Source organism: Falco naumanni, chromosome 7 (assembly GCF_017639655.2).
Source record: "Falco naumanni isolate bFalNau1 chromosome 7, bFalNau1.pat, whole genome shotgun sequence".
Classification (NCBI taxonomy): domain Eukaryota; kingdom Metazoa; phylum Chordata; class Aves; order Falconiformes; family Falconidae; genus Falco; species Falco naumanni.
The window spans coordinates 40,759,587-40,782,939 of record NC_054060.1 but is presented as its reverse complement, the minus strand read 5'-3'; the positions used below and the strand labels follow the sequence as shown (position 1 = coordinate 40,782,939).

Here is a 23,353-nt window from a genome sequence, read left to right as displayed (position 1 = left end):
TTCAGCTATGCGGCACTATATTTATTAGAAGTCACAGGGCTTTTGTATTATCGCAGAGCTTTATATATAGAGTAGACGCTCTTACAGTATGTGAACTTTTGCAGTTTAAGAGAGACAGAGAAACAGTGATAGGTAAATTTCCACATACTTACCTCCTCAGAAGTATTAGGAAATCTTTTTCGGAGATAAGTGTTGGAGTCACTGTCATTGGTTCTGAAATGCATGTAAAAGCAAAGTTTTTTAAATTCCTAAAGCTAAGCTGTGTTTTGACTTCAAAGAGAGCCACTGCAATTGCACATGCTAGTTCTAAGCTATGCAAAACCACAAATATGCTTTGTTGCATGTGTTAGGATATGGACTTGAATTTACCAGTAACATGATAAAAAATAGCTTTTGGAAAATTGACCCACAATAAAAACCCCATATGCTCAAATTGGACCCTTCTCTGAAAATTTTATAGGGGTTTTGCACCTTTGACATCATTGATATTTAAGTGAGAGTATACCCGAGGTTTTATGGCTGTCTCTATAAATCCAAAATTGACAAACCTTGCAGGGAACAGAAAGCGTTAAGGAGACAATGGGTTTTTCTAAGCAAACTCTTTCAAATTCATTGAAGTGCTGTAGTGATAAGCATCAACAAATGCTTCATGCCATGCAGTTCATGTCCTGCTCAAATAAAAGTATTTATTTGAGGAATAAGAACTAAATTATAATGTAAGAGGGAACACAGGTGAATGGAGTAAAATTAGCTGAGTGTCTCCGTACTGGGTCTGGCTGGGGTGCGGGTGCTGTAAACTTCCCTACAGCAGCCCCTATAGCGCTGTGCTTTCTATCTGTAGTTAGAATGGTGCTGGTAACACACCCATATTTTTTGACCGTTGCTAAGCAGTGCTCGAACAGCACCAAGGCTGTTGCTCCAATCCCCCTGCCCCAAAGGCTAGTAGGCTGAGGCTGGGCAAGAAGTATATTCCATATCATATCATGTTACGATCATATAACATCATATGATATGGATATAACATAACATATCATCAGAGAAAGGAAGAAGCTGACAGCTGGACACACACACTCTCATTATTAAGGCATTTGTCTTCTGAAGCAAGCACTATGCCTGCTGAGGCCCTGCTTCCCAGGAAGTGGCTGGACATCACCTGCTGATGGGAAGCAGACAGTTAGTCTTTTTTTTGTGTGTGTCTCCTTTTGCTTTGCTTCAGCATGTGGCCTTTTTTTCATTAAACTGCCTTTACGTCGACCCATGAGTTAGTCATCTTATTTTCTCCCCCCATCCAGCTGAGGATGGGGAGTGAGAGAGTGGCTTGGTGGGTGCCTGGTGGCCAGCCAAGGTCAGCCTACCACAATCTCATTCACTTGTTCATAGACAGAAAAAAAGTCCAACAAATGTCTGTTGGAATGGAGCAATGTCATGCGTCCATGTAATGTCACAATGCACACAGGTTATTTCATCTATGTTACAAAACACTATTTCTGTTGGGAAAATAGTTATAACACTGCTGTGTTCAAAATGCACTGGGGTTCCAGTTGGGTTTTGTACAGCAAAGTTTGTATAGTAAAGTCAAATCAAGACCCATTGGCACTGAATCACTCATGTTCAAGAGAAACACAGGAAGAAGCCAATGAGTCCCGATACACTGCTCCTAAAAGAAGTCTACAGGAAACATCCAGCGGGCAGGGCACACTTCAAAAGACCAGGCATTCATACCAGTTAGGTCAAGGGTCCTCAAACCATGGCCCACGGGCCAGATACGGCCCGCCAAGGTCCTCAATCCGGCCCCCGGTATTTAAAGAACCCCCCCTGACCCCCTCCTGCCGGGGGTTGGGGGGGGAAACCAAGCAGCCGCAGAGGGCTGCCTGCCACTGCATCCGTGCGCCGGCCCCCTAGTTACAAAGTCTGAGGACCCCTGAGTTAGGTTAAGACAATGTTAGTATGAAATACCTGGTCATTTCCTGGCAAACAGCAATTTCTTCCAGTTTATCTTGTGACAGAGTAGCAGTGGCAACTTCTGAGACCTGTAGGTCTTCTTCGAACGTATTTTTCCCTTCTTCCTCCCTATTGCTACTTTCTTCTGGTCTCTTTATGGCTACTGATAAATCCTCAAGGTGCTCTACTATGGTCTGTTGAAAGTAAGAAACATTTTGCATTAGTCAACAAGACCGATTCCCCATCCTTCCAAGCCCTTCCATGTATCTTAGTGATGCAGCCAACTCAGATGCTAAATTGCATGTAGTATGAGATTGGAAGCCTCACTGAAGAGAATAAAAAGCAATCAATTTCTTAAAAATAATTTTGGATACATTGAGCTACAAAGTATCATCAGTTCAATGTATATACAATTAGTTGTCAGTTATTTTTATATAAGAAGTCATGACATGGTACGGCTCTTTGAATTAATCCGCTACAAAATCTATCCCCAATTAATCTTTGAAGCTAACAGCAAATTGACTTCATTACTCTAGTAAGTGTCAGGACCAAAACGCGTCCAAGGAACTTGTCTAGGCAACATGTAGAATAACATTAAATTAACACATTCCTGAAAAACAGTCCAAAATTACTGCGCTGGAAAATGTGTACAGCAATTCAAAATCTGTGTCTGCAAGAAGAGGTGCAGTAGCAAATTACCTAAATCCAATACACAGAACAATTACTAAGAATCCCCCCTCTTTCTCCTCCTCCAGTGCAGAAAAGCCTTCACTTTACCCATCTAAGTTATCCTACTCAAATTGGTTTAAGTTTTTGTAGGCAAACTTCTTTGGATTCAGACCTTTGCCTGCATCCCTTCTGTATCAGCTATACTACTTTATGTTCATCTTTTTACAAATTCTTAAAAATACCCTCTGTGATAATCTTTTATGCCTAGGGATTATACAGGAGACTCAAAGTACTTTAGAACATAATTAAAATTCACATTTTTGCACTACTATTAGTATTAGGACTTGATTCTCTCTTTTAATGTCACATCTTCTGAGGGATCTGCAATTCCATTCATTCCAGTAGAGGGCTGTGGCAAACAGTGTAACGGACAGGAAGCCAAGTACATTTTAGGTACTTCTTCAAAACTTTGCAAAACGAAAGCAAATGAAAACATTGAGGTCAGATGCTAGCCCCCATATAAACACAACGAATAAAAAATAAAATACCTCAGGATGCGGTGGAACAGGGGAATCTTGATGGCTGGTGGCCTTTTCGCCATCTTTTTCAATTTCTAACTCTTCTCTTACTAGTAATGGCACTTCTTTTTCATCAGAAGAATTCATGTCGCTGTTAATATCTGTTGTTTCTTCCTCACTGTTCTCAGTATCTATTTCTGATGGAGGGACACTTATCTTATTCCCTAAGTCTGGATCTGGAGCATCTTCCTTGTTGTTCTGTTCTAGTAAGCCCTTCTCACATAAAACATCCGTTACTGTTTCAGAAGAAGCTTTGTCATTTTCAGTATCATAACCTTCAGTATCAATACAAGGCTCAAGATAAGCATTCAAAACTGCTGATATGGGAACATTGTAATGTGGATAATAAAAGAGATCATGGGGTATTACAGATACTTTTGAAGAACTGGGTGGCACTTCAGCTGAAAACTCAACTTCATCAGAGCTGTTCATGTCCTCTGGATTTTTAGGTACATCTGAGAGAGAGTCATCAGATGTTTCATCCTGTGTAGATAGTTCTTGGCTTTTGAGATTAGAACCATTCAGTGAGCAATGGTTAGTTTCTATTGTCTCAAAGACAGATGATTGCTTTGTGTGTTCATTTTGTGGAAGTTTCAGTATTTCCTCATTTAGAAGATGAAGAACATACTTATGCGTATTTTCTTCTTTTGAGGTATCTTCTGGTAAAAGAACTGAAGTCTGGGGTTTGCTCTCTTCTACTTTATTTATAGATTCATCTGTAAGTATACCTGAAGTCCAGGATAATGGACTCAAAGAAGAAGTATTGGCTGAAAGGCTCTTAGTTTCATTGTCATATTCAGTAGAGGTTTCTTTAGTTAATTCTTCAGAGTAGTCTTCAAAAGAGTCAACAGAATTTTTCTGATCTGTCAGAACAGCTGGAGAAAGGTCATCGTTCTGTTTCAGTGGATCGTCAGATATGCCCCCTTCACCTGGCATGATTTTATCACTTAGAACCTCCCAAGAGGAATTGGACTCAAAACTGACAGATCCTGTAATTTTCAGTGAGGTAGGCCTCCGAGGCTCCTCTTCAGATGTTTCCTGTGAGTCACCTAACACTTGACTCAATTTCCCATTACATTTTTCAGGAACGGTTTCTGATTGGATTCTCTCAGGGGTGTCATGAATATGAACCTTTGGAGGAGCAGGATGACTCCTCTCATGATTAACAGTATACATATTTTCTTCACTTTCACTTAAAATCAAGATTTTGCTTTCCTTTTCTGAAGGTGTATCTTTGATGTGGACATACGTGGACTCAATTGGAAGCTCCTTGTCAGGATCTGTAAAGTCTTCCTGTAAGTGATGATACACCATTAAAAGACAAATCATACCTCAGATACCATTTTACTTTTCCCAAACACTAAAGAAGGAACAACCACCTAGCCCATCGCCCCATTACCTTGTGAATGGCCAATTAATGACTCACTCAATTTCAATGTAGGGAAACCAATTTGGCAAGTCAAGTGACTTGAACAAAGCTCAATGTCAAGGAGCCACTTGTACAGGAAGATTAAAATGCAGACAAGCCTACTCCTCAGTTGTTAATGGATTCATCTCCCTGATGCACCTGTGGAGACAACTGTCTTGGCTTTTGACACAATCTCAAACCCTGGGAATAAAATAAATCTAACAAGTCTACTAAATCCACTGTGAAATATATTAATATACTAGATTATTCCATTCCAACAGACTGCATCTAAAAGTAAAATAAGTAGGCTTTTTCTTTGTCCATTAAAATACCCACAAGTCTTAATGTCAACAAATCTTATGGCTCATTTAATCTAACAATAACTAGATTATTATAATAATTTTAATTCCAGTGACGTTAGTAATGTTCACCAATTTTATAAGCTACAAAATACATACAAACTGGAATCTTCAGTCAAGAAATGAGCGGAAAAGCCTTTCATGTAGGAACCATCATTTATGTGCATGTACTTTAGCACAAAAACTTGCCCAGATACTCAGGGGACACGGAGTCCCTCGGGGACCTTTTCAAACCGAAAAGACTATGTTGAACTAGGTTTGTCTGGAAATAGGAGCAGCCTCCACAACACTTTTTCAGCTTATGCAGATCTCTTCTCCAGTTGCTTGGACTTCACATTTTTCCTGGAGTTTTCTGTCTCCTATCTTTTAATTCCACTATAAGATTAACCTGTGTTTCTCCAAAAGACCTTTGTCAATCCCTGACACTGTCAGTCCCTGTTTGCTCCTCAATTCTGTATTTTTGATAATGGCTGCATTGAAGTCCTGGTCCTTTAAGCTGTGGTTTACTTCACGCTTACAATGAGCACTTTTGACTACTGCACTGACAGGATTCAGCCTCTGGTACCTTGTGTTTGATACGTGCTAAATTCAGATTGATTGTGGCCCTCAAACATCAAAAGACAGAAGTCAAAATGAAATTCAAAGTCCAATGAATCATCATAGATGAAGGGATAAATTTCAGCCTTATTTAAGAGTAGTATAGCAAAGTAGTAAAGCTCTATGTAACCAGTTCTAACCACTGAAAGTTATAACTGGATGTGTTTAAAAGCACAATTCTACCTAAGCATTTTAGCAATCACCACTGAAAGCCTATTTGACTGGATTTAATGAAAATATGAAAAATTAAATCTGAGTTTGTGGTTTATTTTAAATAGCTTAGCAAGACACCTGGAAGATAAATACAGCAATATCTGACTTTATTAAGTACATCAAAGCAAATTAAAAACATGATGTGATATAAGAGTAAACACATACCCCTTCCAGCTCTGGGAAATGTTCCAGAAACTGCGCCACGTATGTCACAATTGACTGTTCATCGGGTGATTCTACCATGATATCTATGGAGACAGATGCAAGAGGCTTGAGCACACATGGTTTTAAAATGCTCTTGAAGAGGAACAGATTGTCAGACATTTATCCTGCCTTTATGATGAGAGAAGTAACAGCTACACTTTTCTTTTTCTGACAAATAAGAAAAATACTTTCCACTGTTGATGGTACTCAAAAGAGTTCTCATCTTATTCACATTGATTTTTTCCTATTTCCAAACACATACCTAACCTGATCAGGGTCCCTTTTCATCTACCTTCATACTGTCATTTATGTTGATGTCACTAGACAGTGATCTTGTTGAGTGACAGCACAGAGGTTTATTTTTAGCAGGATGTCCCAGTCTTCTAACAGGTGACCCGTCAAAGTGCAAATAACCAATCTGTATCAATCATAAAATCAAGACCTAACACCTGTCTAGCAGAGTTCAGTAAAAAACACTGTAAGAAGCAGCTCCGTTTATATACATATATTTCTATACACATACATGTATTTATATATGTAAATATGAGCATACATATCTCTATATATGTATTGTAAAGGAAAAACTGGGAGATGTAAATACAGCTGAATAGATATCTACCCATATTCCTGGTATGGCAGACTTGCACACTTCATCCTGGAGTGACATTTAGTCTCTGCAGACTGTAGGTGTAATAAAACAGTGCTGATGCAATGAGACACCTCTCAGCACAACAGGGTGGTGATTAATGCCCGCTAGTAGCGCCGATGTCACACAGCACCTAAACATTAACCAGGACCAGCGTACCTAGCTAAACGTATGGTAAGATCTCTGCCCCCAGTAAGCTTACAGATATTACTGGAAGCATACGACTATAAGCCAGTGATCAATTCGTTTTTATTTTTCTTATCAATCAGCCCAACACACTGATCACATCAACAGCCTAATCACTGGGAGGCTTTTGGTAGGTATCACAACGCAATATTCATGAATTCATTACAGTTTCAATGTTACCCAACAAAGTTGATGTAGGAGTTTTACCTTCTGGTTCTAGGAGCCGAGGAACACCCAGCTTATTCTGTGCTATGCTGAAAGCATCCTCCAGGTTTTCTCGAGCTGATTTCTCCAGTGCTTGCTTCATGTCTACCAAAGTAGAGTCTATTGCTTTTATGACAGCTAAGAAAGCAAGGCCACTCCTCCAACTGCTGGTAAAGTCCTGAACTGCAACACCGTACCTAAACACAATTACATACAGTTCACATAGGTGGCTGTTACAAAATCCAAAGTAAAGGCATCATAATTTTCAAAGGCTCCTGGAAGTTAAATGTAAGGTTGCTGAGTTGCACTAGTCACATTTGAGATCTTTCTGGATTTCAAAACACGCAAAATAAGATCCATAAAACACATGGATTCACAAACTGGATTAGAGCGGCTAACAGCTGACATAAACCTGCTTGTAGGAAGTAGTTAGTAAAAACAAAGCCCTCAAGAACTCAGCAACCACATTTAACATTCACAAAACCGAATGTCTCTGTGATTCCTGTTTCTGTTGCTTTCCAGCATTTTAATATCATAGCTTAGGAAGACTGCCAAAACTCAAATATTTAAAAACATTAAGCACAAATGATTCACATTCCTGTGTACTAGGCCTTCTATAGGAGAAAACTGTGCTTTGCCAAATGCAAATGGGGTCAGTATATGTATAAACCACAAGTGTGTTAGATGCCCAGAGTTTTGAAGGGAAGAAAAAAACCATCAAGCTTGCAATGAAATACAGCCCCAGAACAGAAAATCCTGCACAGGTCACTGGATAACATGATTATAATGATGCTGTTACATTTTTAATAGTTCAGTTGCAAGAAAAATTTTCTCTTATTAGACATTTTCAATTTGTAATCTTTGACTGGACTGAAAAGTCTATGGCCTTTACTTCTCTGGTCCTCACTTTCCTTGTACCACCTCCCTGTTAATGACAGTATCAGCATTATTTTGGGACTACAGCTGTGCTTCCTCTGTGGTCTGCACTGGCAGCACTGAACTATGGACCTCAATGGGACAAGTCTATCTGCACAACAAGCACCCTTAGCTTCACTGGAGATAACCAAGGGGTAATATAGCCCACAGGACAAAGTGTTTAAGTTGTAAATTTGTATCTTCAACACTAGACACAAAACATTTGTGTTCACAGGCAGATTTGGATTTCTAAATCCATAAACAGACAAAAATGGCAAATATTCAGCTATCCAACTTGTGTAAGTTTGAGCCATGCCCTCTTTAAAACTCTCTGGCAGTCATTGCTTCAGATAACAATATATGTAAAATACATGCCAAGCATTTACACAAGCACAAGAAGTCTTCCACTAAAGTTTTTTAATCCGACAGTAACTCTGCCAAGGTAAAGCATTAGTATACAAAATGATTTGGTGAAATAACTGCTTTTTTATTAAAGAGGGGAGAGATGTTTTAAGCAATGGAAGTGGACCTAAATGTTAGACATTCATGAGAACTGATTTAAGATTTACCTCCTTCCCCTCTTGAATTCTAGGAACAATAGGGGCTCTATCCTTCAAGGCACTCTACGGTACACAGGGAAGCTCCCTCAGGGCTGCTGATTAATTTAAAAGGCTGTTGCTAAAGTATTTCAATATATTTATTTTTTCAGTTCACCCCTTGTTTATGCCTCCCCTTAAATTAGCAAAAGATACCAAACAGACTGCATGAAAGCCAAGGGGTAGGGGGAGGAGGCAATGATCCTGTTTTAAACAGTGCCAAGCAGATTAGTGCAAGTTAACATTTAACACTCAAATCATGAAGCCAGCAGCACACAGAGCTTCAAGGTCAGATGGCTGCTGTAGACACAAGGCCGTAGTAATATACCCCCTTCAGAGACCGTGTGCTTGCAAACTTTGAAAGCAGACGAAGCCACAGCGCACAGTGACACACACAAGGGGCAGGAGAGAGAAAAGGGATTCAGCTTCAAAAAGGCAGGCAGCAAAACACGGTTTTACGCAAGGGTTTGTTAGCTTACTTTCTGGTTTTCCTCTGAACCCAGATCAAAAGGGCTCTGATGGCTTTCCGCTGATCCTTCACTGTAACAGACATGTTTCTCTCCACACTGGGAGTGCTGGGGTGGGATGTGTCTGACTCTGGACCACTGGGCCCAGAAGACAGGCTGGAGGAGGAGGAGTTCCTGTTGAGGTTGCCTGTCAGCTCCTTAATCTGTAATAAAAGGCAAAACATGCAGTGCTCTGGTTTAACACTGGCTGCGTGGAGAACTCAGTGCTTGTTTTCATGCAATCTTTAAAGATAACAGTGCCATAACTGAATTCTAAAAGGTAACTGTAGTCGTGTCCACTGTAACTCTCACCTTGGATTGCACAGGTGAGACAGCCAGCATCATCCCAGCTGGCAACCCCAGGAAACAGAACGGGCAAGGTTCATGATGAACTGAGCAAATTCACATTAAACAAAAAACAAAGAAACGTGTCCTTGAAAGAAAAGTTAGCTTAATTGAAATTGCTCTTTTCACAGAACTTGTTTAAGTGAAATATTTTTGGTCAAGAAATGGTGACCTGCAGCAGCACTCCTGTCCTTGGTCAGCATTTGAGTCCAAATTATCCACTCTGCTGCTTTTAGGTCCCCCATGCCCTCCGCTGCAGGGGTGACAGATTCTGGTCGCACCTTCTCTGCCTGTGAGTCTGTCTGATCAAACTAGTGCTGTTCAGCTTGAGGAGCTCAGTCAGGGAGAGAAACTGCAATGCAACTTTGAGATTATTTAACCTATAGCCACTTTTTAAATGAGCCCAAGAGAATGAAGGAGCCCTGCAGTCTTACAAGGCTGCAGAACCCTCCTGCCATCACTCTCTGTTCGTTAGAATTTGTAGGTGCTGCCCAGAAGGTAATTTTCAAAATACATGTAGATTAGGGAGCAGTTTTAATCTAAGCCTGGGACTAAATCAATTTGCAGGATCAAATCAGTTTTTTCAGTTCCAGGCTCTTCAAGACCTTTCACTTGGCCATCTACATTAGTTGCGAATTTTTGCCATGTTGAGCAAGTCTCTGGAGATCAGTGATTCCACATGGAATTTCCCACAGCACTGGACCAAATCCAGAAAAGGCTATTGAAAATAAACTGTGACCTGGAACCAAACCTGAGATGTTGGTTCAGATCCAAGGAATCTGGAACAGAACCCTGAGAAGGCACAGGAGAGAAGGAAAAGTAGTAATCTGAAGCTCTAATTCTGGTCCAAGTCAAACAAGGGCTTAAATTGTCTCCTGTTTACACCAAAACAGGTCCAATGAAGTAAAATGAAAGCAGCTGCAGGTATTAAATTAGCCTACGTTAGGAGAGAAAAGCTCAGGTTTAGCATGCTTAATTATGTTCTTTAGGATTAAAAATCAATTTAAAAATCAGTATCCAGCTGGAATAGATTGATACCATAAAGATTGTTCACTTACAATTAAAGTATTCAAGTTTTATTACCTGAAAAAACAAGATTATATTCCATATTAGTCCAAGTACCAGAGAGGAATTTCCATCTGCTATTTCTGCTGCATCGATGCTAACAAGCTTTACCTGTAGAAGATCATAAAATCAGAGCTGAACTCAAAGAAGCAAGGCAAATGCAAATAATGCACTCAGACTACTGGCTATGTCCACAACAATCCCGCCACTGACTGGCCAGCCAAAAAAGCAATACTGGAATCTCGTGTTAATAATAATTTGCCCTGATCACAACCACCCTGCTCATGGAACTCTTATCTCAAACCCCCAGCACAGTCTGTAGAACCTAAGTGAGCCCAGTTCTGCATCCTCAGGACCACAAATGTGTTTCCTCCATACAAAAGTGGAACAAGATGGTGCCCTGTCCAGCAGATCCTATTCTTAAAAAATAGAGAGTCACTTCTTGTACAAAAATTAAAATCTTAATAGGATCTGCTTACTTCTGTTTTGCTACGCATCTCCTTTCTCCTCGCTTGTCTCACCTTACACAGCTTGTCACAGAGTTCTGATTAGATCAGTTAGCAAAGGATAGGGTTGCCTAATCCAAGCAAACTCTAGACTTTCCCACACGGAGGTTTCTTCCCCCTGATAACACCAGGATGTTATTCTCTTTAGACAACACAGACTTGGTTTTGGCAAAGGTCATGGAGGAGGGAGGAAGCAAGGAGGCTGTCAGTACTGCATACAGCACCCAGACTGAGTTAAAGGCCAGCATACAGCCCGTTTATCACTTAGAAATCCTGTACATGATGAATCACTTCGCAGTGCTTTACCCTCCTGCCCCAGTTCCATAGAAGCTTACTCCGACGGGTTCCACCCACTGCGGTTTAATATCTAACCCTACCCTGAAGCTCTTGGCAGCCAAGGCATTTTGCCAACACTTTCATCACCACCCTTCACTAACCGGTTTGGTTAAACTGAAAAAAGGAAAGCAAAATAACTTTATCTAGTGGTTCACACAACAGTTTTCAATCTTAGCAAGAAGACACCTCTAGCTGTCATATTTCAAGGCTCAGATTTCTTGCTAGCTCCAAGGTATTGGCATGGGAAAATCTTAAAAGACCTAGTACATTTGAATAGCAGCTTTTGCAAAATGGGGAGCATGTGGCATTTATTGCTAGGCTGCTCTCAGCGTCAGTGCTGTCCTCTCACTGCTGCTTATGTTTGTCACTCAGTTCAGCAGAGATACCCAGCTAGAATCACAAAGTGGTTAGGGTTGGAAGGGACCTCTGGAGATATCTAGTCCAACCCCTTGCTAAAGCAGGTTCACCTCAAGTAGGTTGCACAGAATCACATCCAGGCAGGTTTTGAATGTCCCCAGAGAAGGAGACTCCAGAACCGCTCTGGGCAGTGTGTTCCAGTGCCCTGGCACTCTCAAGGTAAAGAAGTTCTTCCTTGTATTCAGGTGGAACTGCCTGTGCTTCAGTTTGTGCCCGTTGCCCCTTGGCCTGTCGCTGGGCACCACTGAAAAGAGCCTGGCCCCATCCTCTTGGCACTCACCCTTGAGATATTTGTAGACATCGATAAGATCCCTCTCAGTGTTCTCCAGGCTAAGGAGGCCCAGCTCTCTCAGCCTTTCCTCACAAGGGAGATGCTTCTTTGCAGCCTTCCACTGGACCCTCTCCAGCAGTTCCCCGTCTCTCTGGAACTGGGGAGCCCAGCACTGGACTCAGCACTCCAGATGCTGCCTCACCAGGGCAGAGCAGAGCAGGAGGATCACCTCCCTCGACCTGCTGGCCACGCTCCTCCTAATGCTCCCCAGAACCCACTAGCCTTCTGGCTCATGGGCAACTTGCTGTCCAAGAAGATACTGGCTGCTTACTTTTAAGGAAACAAGAAATCCATACAAAAGTAGGTGGTTTAGCACTAGTAATTAAAAGGCTGCCTGTGTCTAAGGCTTCTCCTGCTTATCCTTGCTCATGAAGGTTCCAGGTTGTCCCCTAGTGAGGTCCTGGCAATCAGACAGGATTCAGCTGCAGCTCTGCAATGTGTTGATATCAACCGAGAGAAAAAATCTCATGTGCCAGTGGGCGTGAGCTGGATTTGGGTAGAAAGCATCAACTGGCAAACCATTTAAGAAATAGGCGAACATGTGAAATATTTTGTAGCAGTTCTACAGCAGGACATGTAGACATACACATTTAGGGCTGGATCAGCCCCTGCTGGAGGAGTTTCCAAAAGGAGACTGGAATACCTGGAAGTTACTGGACAACTTCTTGACTTTTCACATCCTCTCCTGGGGAAAAAGGCAAAGGAGGTTAAACCTCCCACATCTACGAGGACATAAAGAGATCCACTAAGACCTCACATCATGCTCATACCTGCACTGGGGTTTGCAGCGACTCCTGCACGACAGGCACTGCTGCAGGATCTCTGGAGCAAGAGCTATGCTCATTGCAGGGAAGCAGCAAAGTAACATCAGTTGCTGCTGTGTCATTCCATGCATGGCAGGGTTTTGCCCCTGTGTGCACACACCGGATCCCTCCTCACCCGTAAAGTTTACACCCTGCTGCAGTCCTTTATAGGACATAGTCCAATATTTGTTCTCTCTTGTGAAAGATCTTGGTATACCATGCATACGAGTTCTTACATGGCTGGGACTTCTCTTGACCCCATTACTTCTCAATGTTTTTCAACAGCCTCAAGACACAGGTCACATCCATAGGGCTTTGGAATAAAGCCCTAATGGGAGAAATAAAAAAAGAAGAATGAATCATTTAAAGCTAAAAGGTCTGATCTTGCGTGGTCACTTACAACTTTAGGAAGTGATGTTGCAGTAGTGCCACACTGACTATGAAGGAAGTTATATCCTTATGAGGTTTTAATTCCTGGAAGTATGCATTTATGTCATGTTCCCAGATTTAATTTTCTCTTGCCTTTGACTCATGGTAAGTTGCTGCAGCAGTTTACCAGACAAATACACGATTTGTAATATTGAAAGTATTTCTGATGAAAGTCAGTCATCTACCTTCAGTGTAACTGAAGTAATGCCACTAAGACCCAGTTCATAAAAATTACTTTTCTTTTTATTTTCTTTTAATATTAGGCTCCTAATCCTTTAATCCTGCTGAAGTTTTACATTATAAAATGAACAAATAATCCTTGTTTTAGACTCTGTAGGTGTACTTGTTGTGCATTTTTATGTGGCTTTTCAGCCTTGCTGCTAAGGTAAGGCACCGTGCCTTTAAGCGGTACATTCCTCTGGGGTACATGCAGGCATTAGACTAGTTAACAGTTACAACAATTACAATTTGCAACATGCATCAAGAGAAAATATTAAGACCAGCCTTTGGAAATACTCACGTTACTGTCCTCCAAGAACTTAAGTGCTTTAGCTATGTTGTTCAAACGAAAAATTCGATGGGTTGAAGATTTGTATTCATGCATCTAGAAGAAATAAGCGCCACACTGTTTTTTAAAATGGTGGAATTATTCACTGCATCATATGAAGCTTAAAAAACTACAAACAGAGGCAAAATAAGCTAAGGAAAACTATCTAGGTAAAATTATTGCCATCTCTTCTGATCAGAAAAGTGCTTCAACTACGTGATCTGCCCTTAGTGTAGCAAAACAGGGTTAGCAACCAGCTTTTCTGCTCTCCAGATGTTATCACCCTTTAGACCTGCCACGTTGATTATTTATGCAATCACTCCCCAGCCATGTTCAGTCACAGGATCAAATTTACCTGAAAATTCATAATAATAGATTTTTTTTTCTCTTGAATTAAATTAAATGATCCTAATTAGGAAGCATGAGCAGTTTTCATAGCAGGCACATAGTCAGGTGGGAGGCAGAAACCTTCACTGGCAGAAATGAAACAGATTTGTTGTGTGCCTGTCTGCCTGCAATTCCTCTTTGGCACACTGTTTTTTCCAGATGCATGCAGGAACATTTACCTGCCAGTGCAACAAGTTTGGCCAGCTGACCTTACCTCCTTCCTTGCCCTCCTCCCTGACCTCCCGGGGTATAACCTCGGGTCTGCCATGATGTTTCTGCCCCTTCAACTCCTTTCCAGCCTGGCGCTCTGCATTCTGTATGAACGCACACAGAGACACTGCTGCTTCTGCTACAGCTCCTCAAAACTGCAAGAATATTAAAAAACGGTAGTTCTGACCATGTGACCACAGCGGCCATACATGCTGCAGTACGCAGATGGTTCAGTCACTACAGAGTCACTGCAAGTGCATCTGCAGCAGTAAGACAGCTGCAGAGCAGGTCTCTCTTATCCAAGTATGATACCCACAGAGAAGAGGGTACTTGCTGACAAGAATGATGTAGAAAGAAAACATGAAAATCAACTGCAATTGGTCATTTATATTTGCACTGGGTGTTTCCATTTCTGGTATGTGGAACTTTATACAGCTCCTACCAAGAAAGGAGGAGAGAAAAAAATTCTGATAAGGGAAGCTTTGCCCTTCTAATACAGATCACATCAGTAAGACTAATGAAACCCGAGCCAGGATACCAGAACTAAACTCACAACTACACTGGGTATCAGCAGACCTATGAAGCGTCATAATGATCTTAGACAAAATAGAAACAGAATTTATAGATTAAAAAAAGTAATACAGCAAATATGTCTTTTCTTAATAATGTGACTGGGGTGATCTCCAAATGGAATATGTGAGCATTAATGTATTAAAGCCTTAAAAACCCTGAGGGGTAGGAATGTTTACACTGATCACAGACCATTTACACCTCATTGTTTTACATTTCCTTGAAACCTAAGTTACAACTCAGGACAGCAACCTGTAACATAAGGAAATCTGAACAAAGTTGCTGAAATAACTACTATAACCAAGACATGGGACCAAATTCACCTTTATTCCTTGGATGTCTATACACTGTTGCTTGTAACACACAGAGCTCCATACCTACAGAGGTTTCTCCCTCTTGCACACATACCAGCTTTTGTCCTGACAGGACTTCCAGCAGCGCCATCAAGATTTTGCCATCTTGTATATCAATAAACAAGTCTTTCACTTTCAGAGGAGGCTTGCGCTGTGAAGAAAAGAAACCAGGTAGCTTTTAAAGCAGTACTGCTTGGTAAGTCATCATTATTTCAGAGCGTAAGAAGGAGAATTTTACAAGACAGAGGCACTAGAAGTACACCTTAGCCTGCAGGAAGAAAGGGCTGACTATTATTCACATCAGTGGCAATTCTGTCCTAGGAACGTCAGAGCTAAAACTCAGATATAGTATTCTTGTAACTGAGATCAGACACGGACTTATTCCAGATTTCCTGTAACAGAATCTCACCCTAAATACTCTGCTTTAGGAAGCGACCACCCAAGGGTTGGATGCTGATCCCTTAGACTAAGTCAAGTCCAGCAGAAACAAATACCTCTTTATGCTGAAATAAATCCATGATCTAGCTGGCCACAATGACGTGTCTCCTCTGTGAGGTTTCTGGTGGTGCCATTCTGTTTCCCAGTATTTTCTAAGTACTTTAAATAGCAACTTCTTGTATTGTGTCTCTCTCGTCTCAGCAAATCTCCAAAAGGAACCATCTCCTCACTTCACCAAGGTGTCTGATGATGTGTGCACTGTGAGGCACACAGCCAAGTAAGCTCAGCCCTTAGGGGTAGTCTCAGCTGCAGCGATTATACTCTGTTCAGGTGTTACTCACGTGTCCCTGAAGAGCCCAATCTTTTTATCTTTGGCTGGGCAATGCACTACTGTTTGATTAAGCACTGCTTCTGGCAAACTGGGACCACACATTTTCATTACTAGCCTTTAATCTAAAAAAGAGTAAAAAACAATGCTTCATACTGAAAAAAAAGCTAAGTATTATTCATTTCAAAATGAAATAATCTATATGAAAGCCTCAAACCCAAACCTTTTTTATTCTTTCAGTACTTAAGACAAGAACAACCTGAACTCAGAAGCTGCAGACTACTCCTGATTATCCCATGACCAGCAGAACCTCTCAAAAGATGACCCAGATAGGATGGTCTGCTCAAAAAGGGGACACTGCACACCTTAAGTTTCCTGAATAAGTACGAGAAGGCAACTTCACTGCTGCCTTTAAAAGAAAGAAGCCACTCTGCAAGAAGTGCTTCTTTGAGGATAAAGACAGAAGCCACCTTACTCCATGAGTGTCCTTGGGGAATCACCTGTAATTAGAGTGCTCTAGCAAAGCTCTCGTTATTTACATAGGTATGTTTATTATGCCACTTCCAGGAAAAACATTAATATAGCATCAAACTTTTGCCCTTTCTTCAGAAAAGCATTTTTCTTTGTTGAATCAGAGAGGAAAATAATTTGTATGCACTCCAGAGAAAACAGTTCACCTGCCCACAAAGTTTCTAAGACTTCATATGCTTGGCACAGCAGAATTAACAGCACCCTACAGGCTTTTTTATGATCTAATACCTTCTGTAAATCAAAGACCTCCTCCACAGTCACATACTTGATAACCCTTTTTGACAACTTCCAAAATCACAGTTAGTTGAAAGCCCTAGAGCCTGATTCATGAAGGCATCACGTAACAACGCCTTCCTTCTGAAAGACCTTTGGGAGCAATTGCTAGTCAAAACATTTTCAACCAGCCTTATTCTGATTTTCCAGTGAGATTTAAGAGGATACCTTTGTTCCTTCAGCAAGACTCACTGCAGAGTGGTGGACTTCAGCAACATATTTATATGATGCTTTTCTTCTAAAACCCTTTACTTTACTACATCTAAAATGCAATCACTTCCCAACAACTACAGGAGCTAAACTGAGAGTCAGCTTGTAGCCCAAACTTTGTCCCAGCCTGTACTTTATGAAATTTAGCCACAGATACTAAAAGCACTGTGAAGTTCAAACTCCAGCCCAAGCTGGGACTTCATCTAGATCAGGAAGCTGGTCTCATTCCTTGATCCTCCACTAAACATTGCTGCTGTCTCAGTAATAGTAAGATTTTTTTTCCTCTTTTTTCATCCTCAACAGCAGGAAAGTTGTCCTCTGGATGGCAGGCTACTCAGGATAGTTAGTACTTACCTACTATCAATAAGAACGGTAAATTAAGTTCAATAGCCATATTATGGTGTGATTAAGAAACAATTACATCTTAAAGTCCAAAAATAATTACATCTTAAAGTCCAAAAACAATTACATCTTAAAGTCCAAAAATCATTTTTCTAACGTAAGTGGGTATGTAAAGAGCCCATCACACAGCTCCTACAAAACATGACTAACAAGGAATGTTTCCTGTCTGCAGATGTGGGAAGAAGCCAGGTTCTGAAGAACATGTCTTTGGCCATGGTGCCTCAGATGTTTGACCTTCCAGGCCAAGGAAGAACACAGTCATCATCACCTCAGAGCAGCCTCAACCACATTTGATTTTATTTGGGTACATTCTATGGGGAAATTATAACAGTCGGCAGCATTAAAGACTTCAATGCACCTGAGATGAACTAAAGCCAGCCAAGCATTCATTGCACCTGAAAAGCAATTTTCATTTACCCAGAAACATGCTTTCAGCTTCCCCTCATTCCCCTCCAAACATCCCCATATGCACAGAAGTCAACTTTGTTTCCAAATTTTAACTACTTTCAAAAGAATTAACTGCAATATGTCTATGGTTGTGTCCTTGTATCCCAATATCAAGATTGTTTGTCAGCCTTACCTTTGCCAAATGTAGATTTATCCATCTGGTAAAGGTCCTCTTCTGTACATTTTCCCGTTCCACTGGAAATATCAGAAACAAAAAACAGTACTTAAGTTTCCAGAAGAGGGAAAGCTGGTAGGAAATTTCAAAAACTGATGCCAAAACCCTCAGAATTCATGACAGCCCTGTGAGTAAAACAAATATATTCGAAATCGGGAGATATAAGGTTGAGCTATGATATTTTATTCTATTTCTTTGCCCAGACATGATCTATATACTTGTAGATGCATTCTAAAGGATGTCAGAAGAAATCTCTCTTAGTTTTGCAATCTTCCATGTAGCTTTTGAGAGGTGAACATCCATGTGTTGTGCACAGCTCTCCAGTGATGTCAGCCTCTGAGCAGGCAGCTTGACCCTTCTATGTCAATTTATAGGATTATTACTCTGACACCCTCATGCAAATGGGGCCGGTGTGGATTCCAATGTACTTACTTGCATGCACAAGGAAACAAGATCACATTAGCCAACACAACAATTTTGTCTTCATTCTTATGAATGGAAAAGCCTCATCAAATCTCATATTCCCAAGCTCCTAAGCAGTGCATTTAAAATCAAAATTCCAAGTCCCTAAATTGAAAAGTCATTTTATTTATATTGCAGTAAGATGAGGAGTGCTTGTTCCTTGCCAGAAGTGCTGTATGCTAGGTGCTGTACAAACAGCTCTTGGGCCAGCTGACGAGTTTTTAATCACATCTGCCATTTCCTGAATCCATTTCCATAGTGAACTACAGCAAAAGCGTAAGGGGAATCATATTACTGACCAACTCTCATTTACCTTCTAATATAAAGAAGTAAACCATATATTTAATATAAATGAAGTAGACTGACAAAGTAACATTTCATTTTAGAGACAATTATTCTCGAGTGGTTCTCAAATTTCACTTGAATTAAGGAAATCTGGCAATTTATGAACAAAACCTATTAAATCTAGTTATATGCTGTATTTCAATTTACTCATAGAGCATATCAAATACATTTTAAAACCATTTTGTGTTTCTTCAGCCCTACAAAAATAGCTAACCGATCTACTGGGAAATCACATTCTGTAAAAGTCAGGTTTGTTTTTATTGGTCAGACTAATTATAGATTAAGTAGTAGCTTCCGTAAATCAAACTAATATTCTTCTTTTTGATCATTTTAACTGAAGGGTCAGCAGTCTCTAATCATATGTATAATTGTTTTCTGTATTTTGATGCATTGGAACAGAGCTTTCAGCATGAATTACATCTGTCACCAATGGCTGTTCAGGCCTTTTAAGTCCTCTTGTTCCTGTAAAACCTGATTTTATGTAAGATTGGTTAAAAAAATTCATTACCCCTCAAGTGCTTTAGAAAACATGGAAAATGCCAAACTAATTATTGCTGTTGGCTTTTCCTTTAAAATATCTTAGAAGAATGTGCACAGATTTGAAACAGCTCTCTACAAATGACACTGTAAATTATATTACAGATCCAGAATATCCGTAAAAAACCCACAGCATTTACCACCTACAAATCTTGAAGTACGATAAACTAAGAGACGTCACATATTTCCTGGGCTTCCCCTCCTTCAGCACCTCGGCCCCACAACTGGCTTTCCATGCACTCACACATCCACGGGCGAGCAGCAGAAGTGCTATGTGTCACCTAGGGTGTAGCTTCCACAATCAATCTGTTAAAATTAACTTTGAGGGTGGGTGGAGGTTAATGTTCAGCCAGATCTGTTTCCCGATATACTTCTTTTCATTCAAACACATGTATTGGTGCAAAGGGGAAGGCAGAATGGGTGCAGGAGCTAGCAGCAGGCAACGGGGCCACCTCTTTCTTAAGCTTCTCTGAAATGCTCAGGAATGCTCGGATGGGCACTGCCAGGTTTTGGAGAGGACAGGAGACCTTATCAAATGGGCTGGGTATACAGACTTCTAATGTCTAACAAAATCAGAAAGGAATCACAGGAAGGTACACAGAAGCAAAATAAATATTTTCTGATTTCACCAGAGGCTTGGTTTCCTCGTTTTGGGTCCTATTTTTCATCAGTCACTTTGGCAACCTTCATTTTCAGGGTAAATAGGGATGCAAAAGAGAGCTGTGTTTATTTACAGATCATCCATAAAGCTAAGCACACATTGGCTCCTAATTTTGCTGCAGAAATTCTGCCATCGACGCAAATTAGAGGTGCACATATGCCTCAAAGGATGGGAGAGCCAAGCTGGTATTACCGCTTCAGGAAGCTCACATATGAAAAAAAAAAAAAAAAAAAAAAAAAAAAGGGAAAAAAAAAAAAAGGAAAAAAAGCAAAAGCACATTCAGGAAAGCATTTGCATATATACACAGGTTTCTGACACAAAACCAGTGGACATTTCTACATCAAATAGCCTCTTTCCGGTAAGAACGATAACCCCAGAATGGACACTATCTGATCCTGTAATAGTCTAAAGCAACAGTAACTGGACAGGGAACAGGAAGGGGGAGGAAATGTGTTTATAAAATCCCTAAGGCAGACAAACTCCTAATGCAGTCCATATGCTCAATGGTAGAGTTAATGGGAAAAGTTCAGCACAGGTATTTACCGATGTGTGCCTTGAACTGTTACTCTCCTCCAGCTTTGTGGACCTCCCAGTTTCCGTACAGCCCCTCTTCTCCACCACCTTTTCATTTGAGACGATTGTAGAGACTCTATAAACTTTATACAGTTTCTATAAATTAAATGGAATCTTTTTTTCTCCTTCGCACCTACTATTGTATAAAAGTGAAGAAAATCATTCAAGTCTAAAGTTCCTAGGCTTATGTATATAGTTTACTGAAACTGCACTGTGTTTACTGGGCAGCTAGAGAGCAATAACACCATTATAAAATAATAATTACACAGACCATATGGCTGGCCTGCACACAAATCTTATGCTGGAAAAGAAGGATGCCTGCTGTGAGGGTTTGATTCAAAGATCTAATGCTGGAACATAGTAAAAAGTTAGGAATTGCCATTTTGGTTCAGCTCAGATCCTGACATAAGAGAAAAGTCATAAAGAGAAATTTTGACCACGACACAGAAACTGAGTCTTCCCTATTCTTCCAATAAGCTCAACCGCAACGTGGTTTTCCACAGTAGGGTCTAAGATGTTGCAGAGACACAGTATTTATATTAAAGTACACAGGTAAGGCGCTGACTGGCACTAGCTGCAATAATTTAGAGGGGAAGAAACCCCTAGAGAAGGAAAAGGTTTACTGCTAGGATGATGAGCCTACTGCATAACCCACACAGTTCTCTACCCCACAACTGTGTTCTGGAGGACAGCAGAATTTGGCAGAGTTTGGTTCTGCCACCGTATCTGCACCCTAGTTTGCAAATAAATATTCACAAAGATAGATACTCGGGTCTGTCACATCTTACGGCAACAGCAACTAATTTGTCACCGAATAAAACTAACTAGTTCAAAAAGCACTTGGGCAGATTCAGGGTCAAGCTGTTAATGGACAAGAGAGTTCGGCTGCTCTCCTTTGTGGCACTGTTTCCTTCCCTACCAGCCTAAAAATTCCTCAGGCATTTCCTGCTAATGCCGTTTCTTCCTCCTTCAGACCTCCTCAAAGGTCACTGCTGTTGCAATACCTGCAAGAAGCCAATCCCCTAACAACCTCTACATTCAACAGCAAATTTGAGATAGCAAATATTGATTTCCTTTTAAATACTATTTATTCTGTTGTTGTAGAACGAGTTACGAATAATTCTCTGAGGCACACCACCATGGGGCTGGGCACATGAAGGACCTATGAAATGTGGAAGCTGATTTGAGTGGAACAATTGTCGGTGCGTAATTACATGGCTTCAGAAAACTGCTTGATTTGCATGTATGGATATTACTCCAAAGCAAAGCAGAAGGTCACTTAAATTTATTTCCAAAGCTATTAGCATTTCATCCAGGATATCATCATCAGATGATGTTAAAACCTTCACAACAGGCCAAGCTGGCTTTTAAATCCACTTGCAACTTACCTTCAAGACATGTTGCTAACCACTAGTTTTATAACACACACAAAAGCCAGCTTCCTTGTTTCTGCTGCAAGTTATAACCTCTATAGATACAAAACATACCTGTTATTAACATTAAGCAACTTTTCAAGACAGAAGTGGTGGTGTTGGCCACCAAACTGTGACAGAGGATGCTTTGACTGCCCTTGGCTTCAGAGGCAATAACTTGCGAGGAGAATCGTCCTATATCCACTTCATCAGTAACCAGTGGCCAGCCCAGAACCAGCTCATAATGTGTATGGCTCTGGAGGTATCTGAGCATCTACCAAAGTCTTGCATCAGGAGAAAACGGCACTTCTGATTACACAACAAAAATATATGAGCAAATGTATGATATTTAAATACTACAGCCTAACGCCAAGATGAAGCATGGTTCATACACCCTAAGTCCTGGGAAATGCAAATCCCTCTCCTTCTGCCTTCTTCACCCCAGAACCTGGCCAAGCAACAGTCTGTAATGAACACACATCAAACAATCTACTTTTGAATTACCCCAACTCCAGGCCATTAAGTAAAACAAGAAGTGGATTTTAGCCTGGGCTTCATGATGTTCCTACACTGTGACTCTGCCTAGGTATTTCCGATTACTAGTCATTATACCATCAAGTCCAGATACTGTTTTCTCTGCAAACTTAATGTTCATGAAGGAAGCCAGACTCACACCTTTGAACTAAAATTGCTCATGTGCTGCCTGCAACGTTCCAAGTTTGTGCTACTGTGTCTCAAACACTGAAAAGTGTGTTTCCAGACGTGAAAGCCCATGTTGTTTTTACAGATCATGACCAGGCTGCCAGCAATACCATTAGCTAAAGAGAACTTCTTAGGTTTTTGGTTTAATTACGTTCATTAGACCCAGACCGATAGCACTGACTAGCCAGGGTGGATTTTGGTGTCAAACCAGCAAAAAAAGGGTGACGTCTGACTAAGATCTGCTTCTGTATACAGCGCAGCTGGGACACATGAATCCTAGCATGCTGTTCTACCTTTTTTTGCTGTTCTACCTTTTTTTGCCTATATCGATGCAAGTAATTGCATATCCCTCACAGGCAAATAAAGGCCATGTGACTGGTTATCATATGCAGTCAGCCATTAGATACAGAATGTCGATGTTAGGTATGGGGTACCAACCAACAGCTGTAAGGAAACACAGACCCTTGTCCAGGAGAACTTTTACTGTTCAAACAGAACAGGTGGGACAAAGTCCAGATGCACAGACAAAAGACAGG

General features: G+C 40.8%; 1 protein-coding gene across 4 annotated transcripts in view; it reads right to left on the bottom strand.

Annotated features, from left to right (window-relative positions):
• The window catches only part of CLMN (calmin), a 77,144-nt gene that overhangs the window by 7,046 nt on the left and 46,745 nt on the right, over nucleotides 1-23,353 (bottom strand). The window contains exons 2-11 of one of the 4 annotated variants that reach the window (XM_040600569.1): nucleotides 18,084-18,145; nucleotides 15,377-15,472; nucleotides 13,775-13,858; nucleotides 10,451-10,543; nucleotides 8,996-9,186; nucleotides 7,009-7,202; nucleotides 5,931-6,013; nucleotides 3,159-4,481; nucleotides 1,957-2,138; nucleotides 153-213 (exon numbers count right to left, since the gene is read on the bottom strand). In XM_040600569.1, coding sequence (XP_040456503.1) covers nucleotides 153-213; nucleotides 1,957-2,138; nucleotides 3,159-4,481; nucleotides 5,931-6,013; nucleotides 7,009-7,202; nucleotides 8,996-9,186; nucleotides 10,451-10,543; nucleotides 13,775-13,858; nucleotides 15,377-15,472; nucleotides 18,084-18,145 — 2,369 coding nt within the window. Of the gene's footprint in view, nucleotides 1-152; nucleotides 214-1,956; nucleotides 2,139-3,158; nucleotides 4,482-5,930; nucleotides 6,014-7,008; nucleotides 7,203-8,995; nucleotides 9,187-10,450; nucleotides 10,544-10,911; nucleotides 11,718-13,774; nucleotides 13,859-15,376; nucleotides 15,473-18,083; nucleotides 18,146-23,353 lie in introns of those variants that run through there. The other 3 variants (XM_040600566.1, XM_040600567.1, XM_040600568.1) reach the window with 3 other exon arrangements.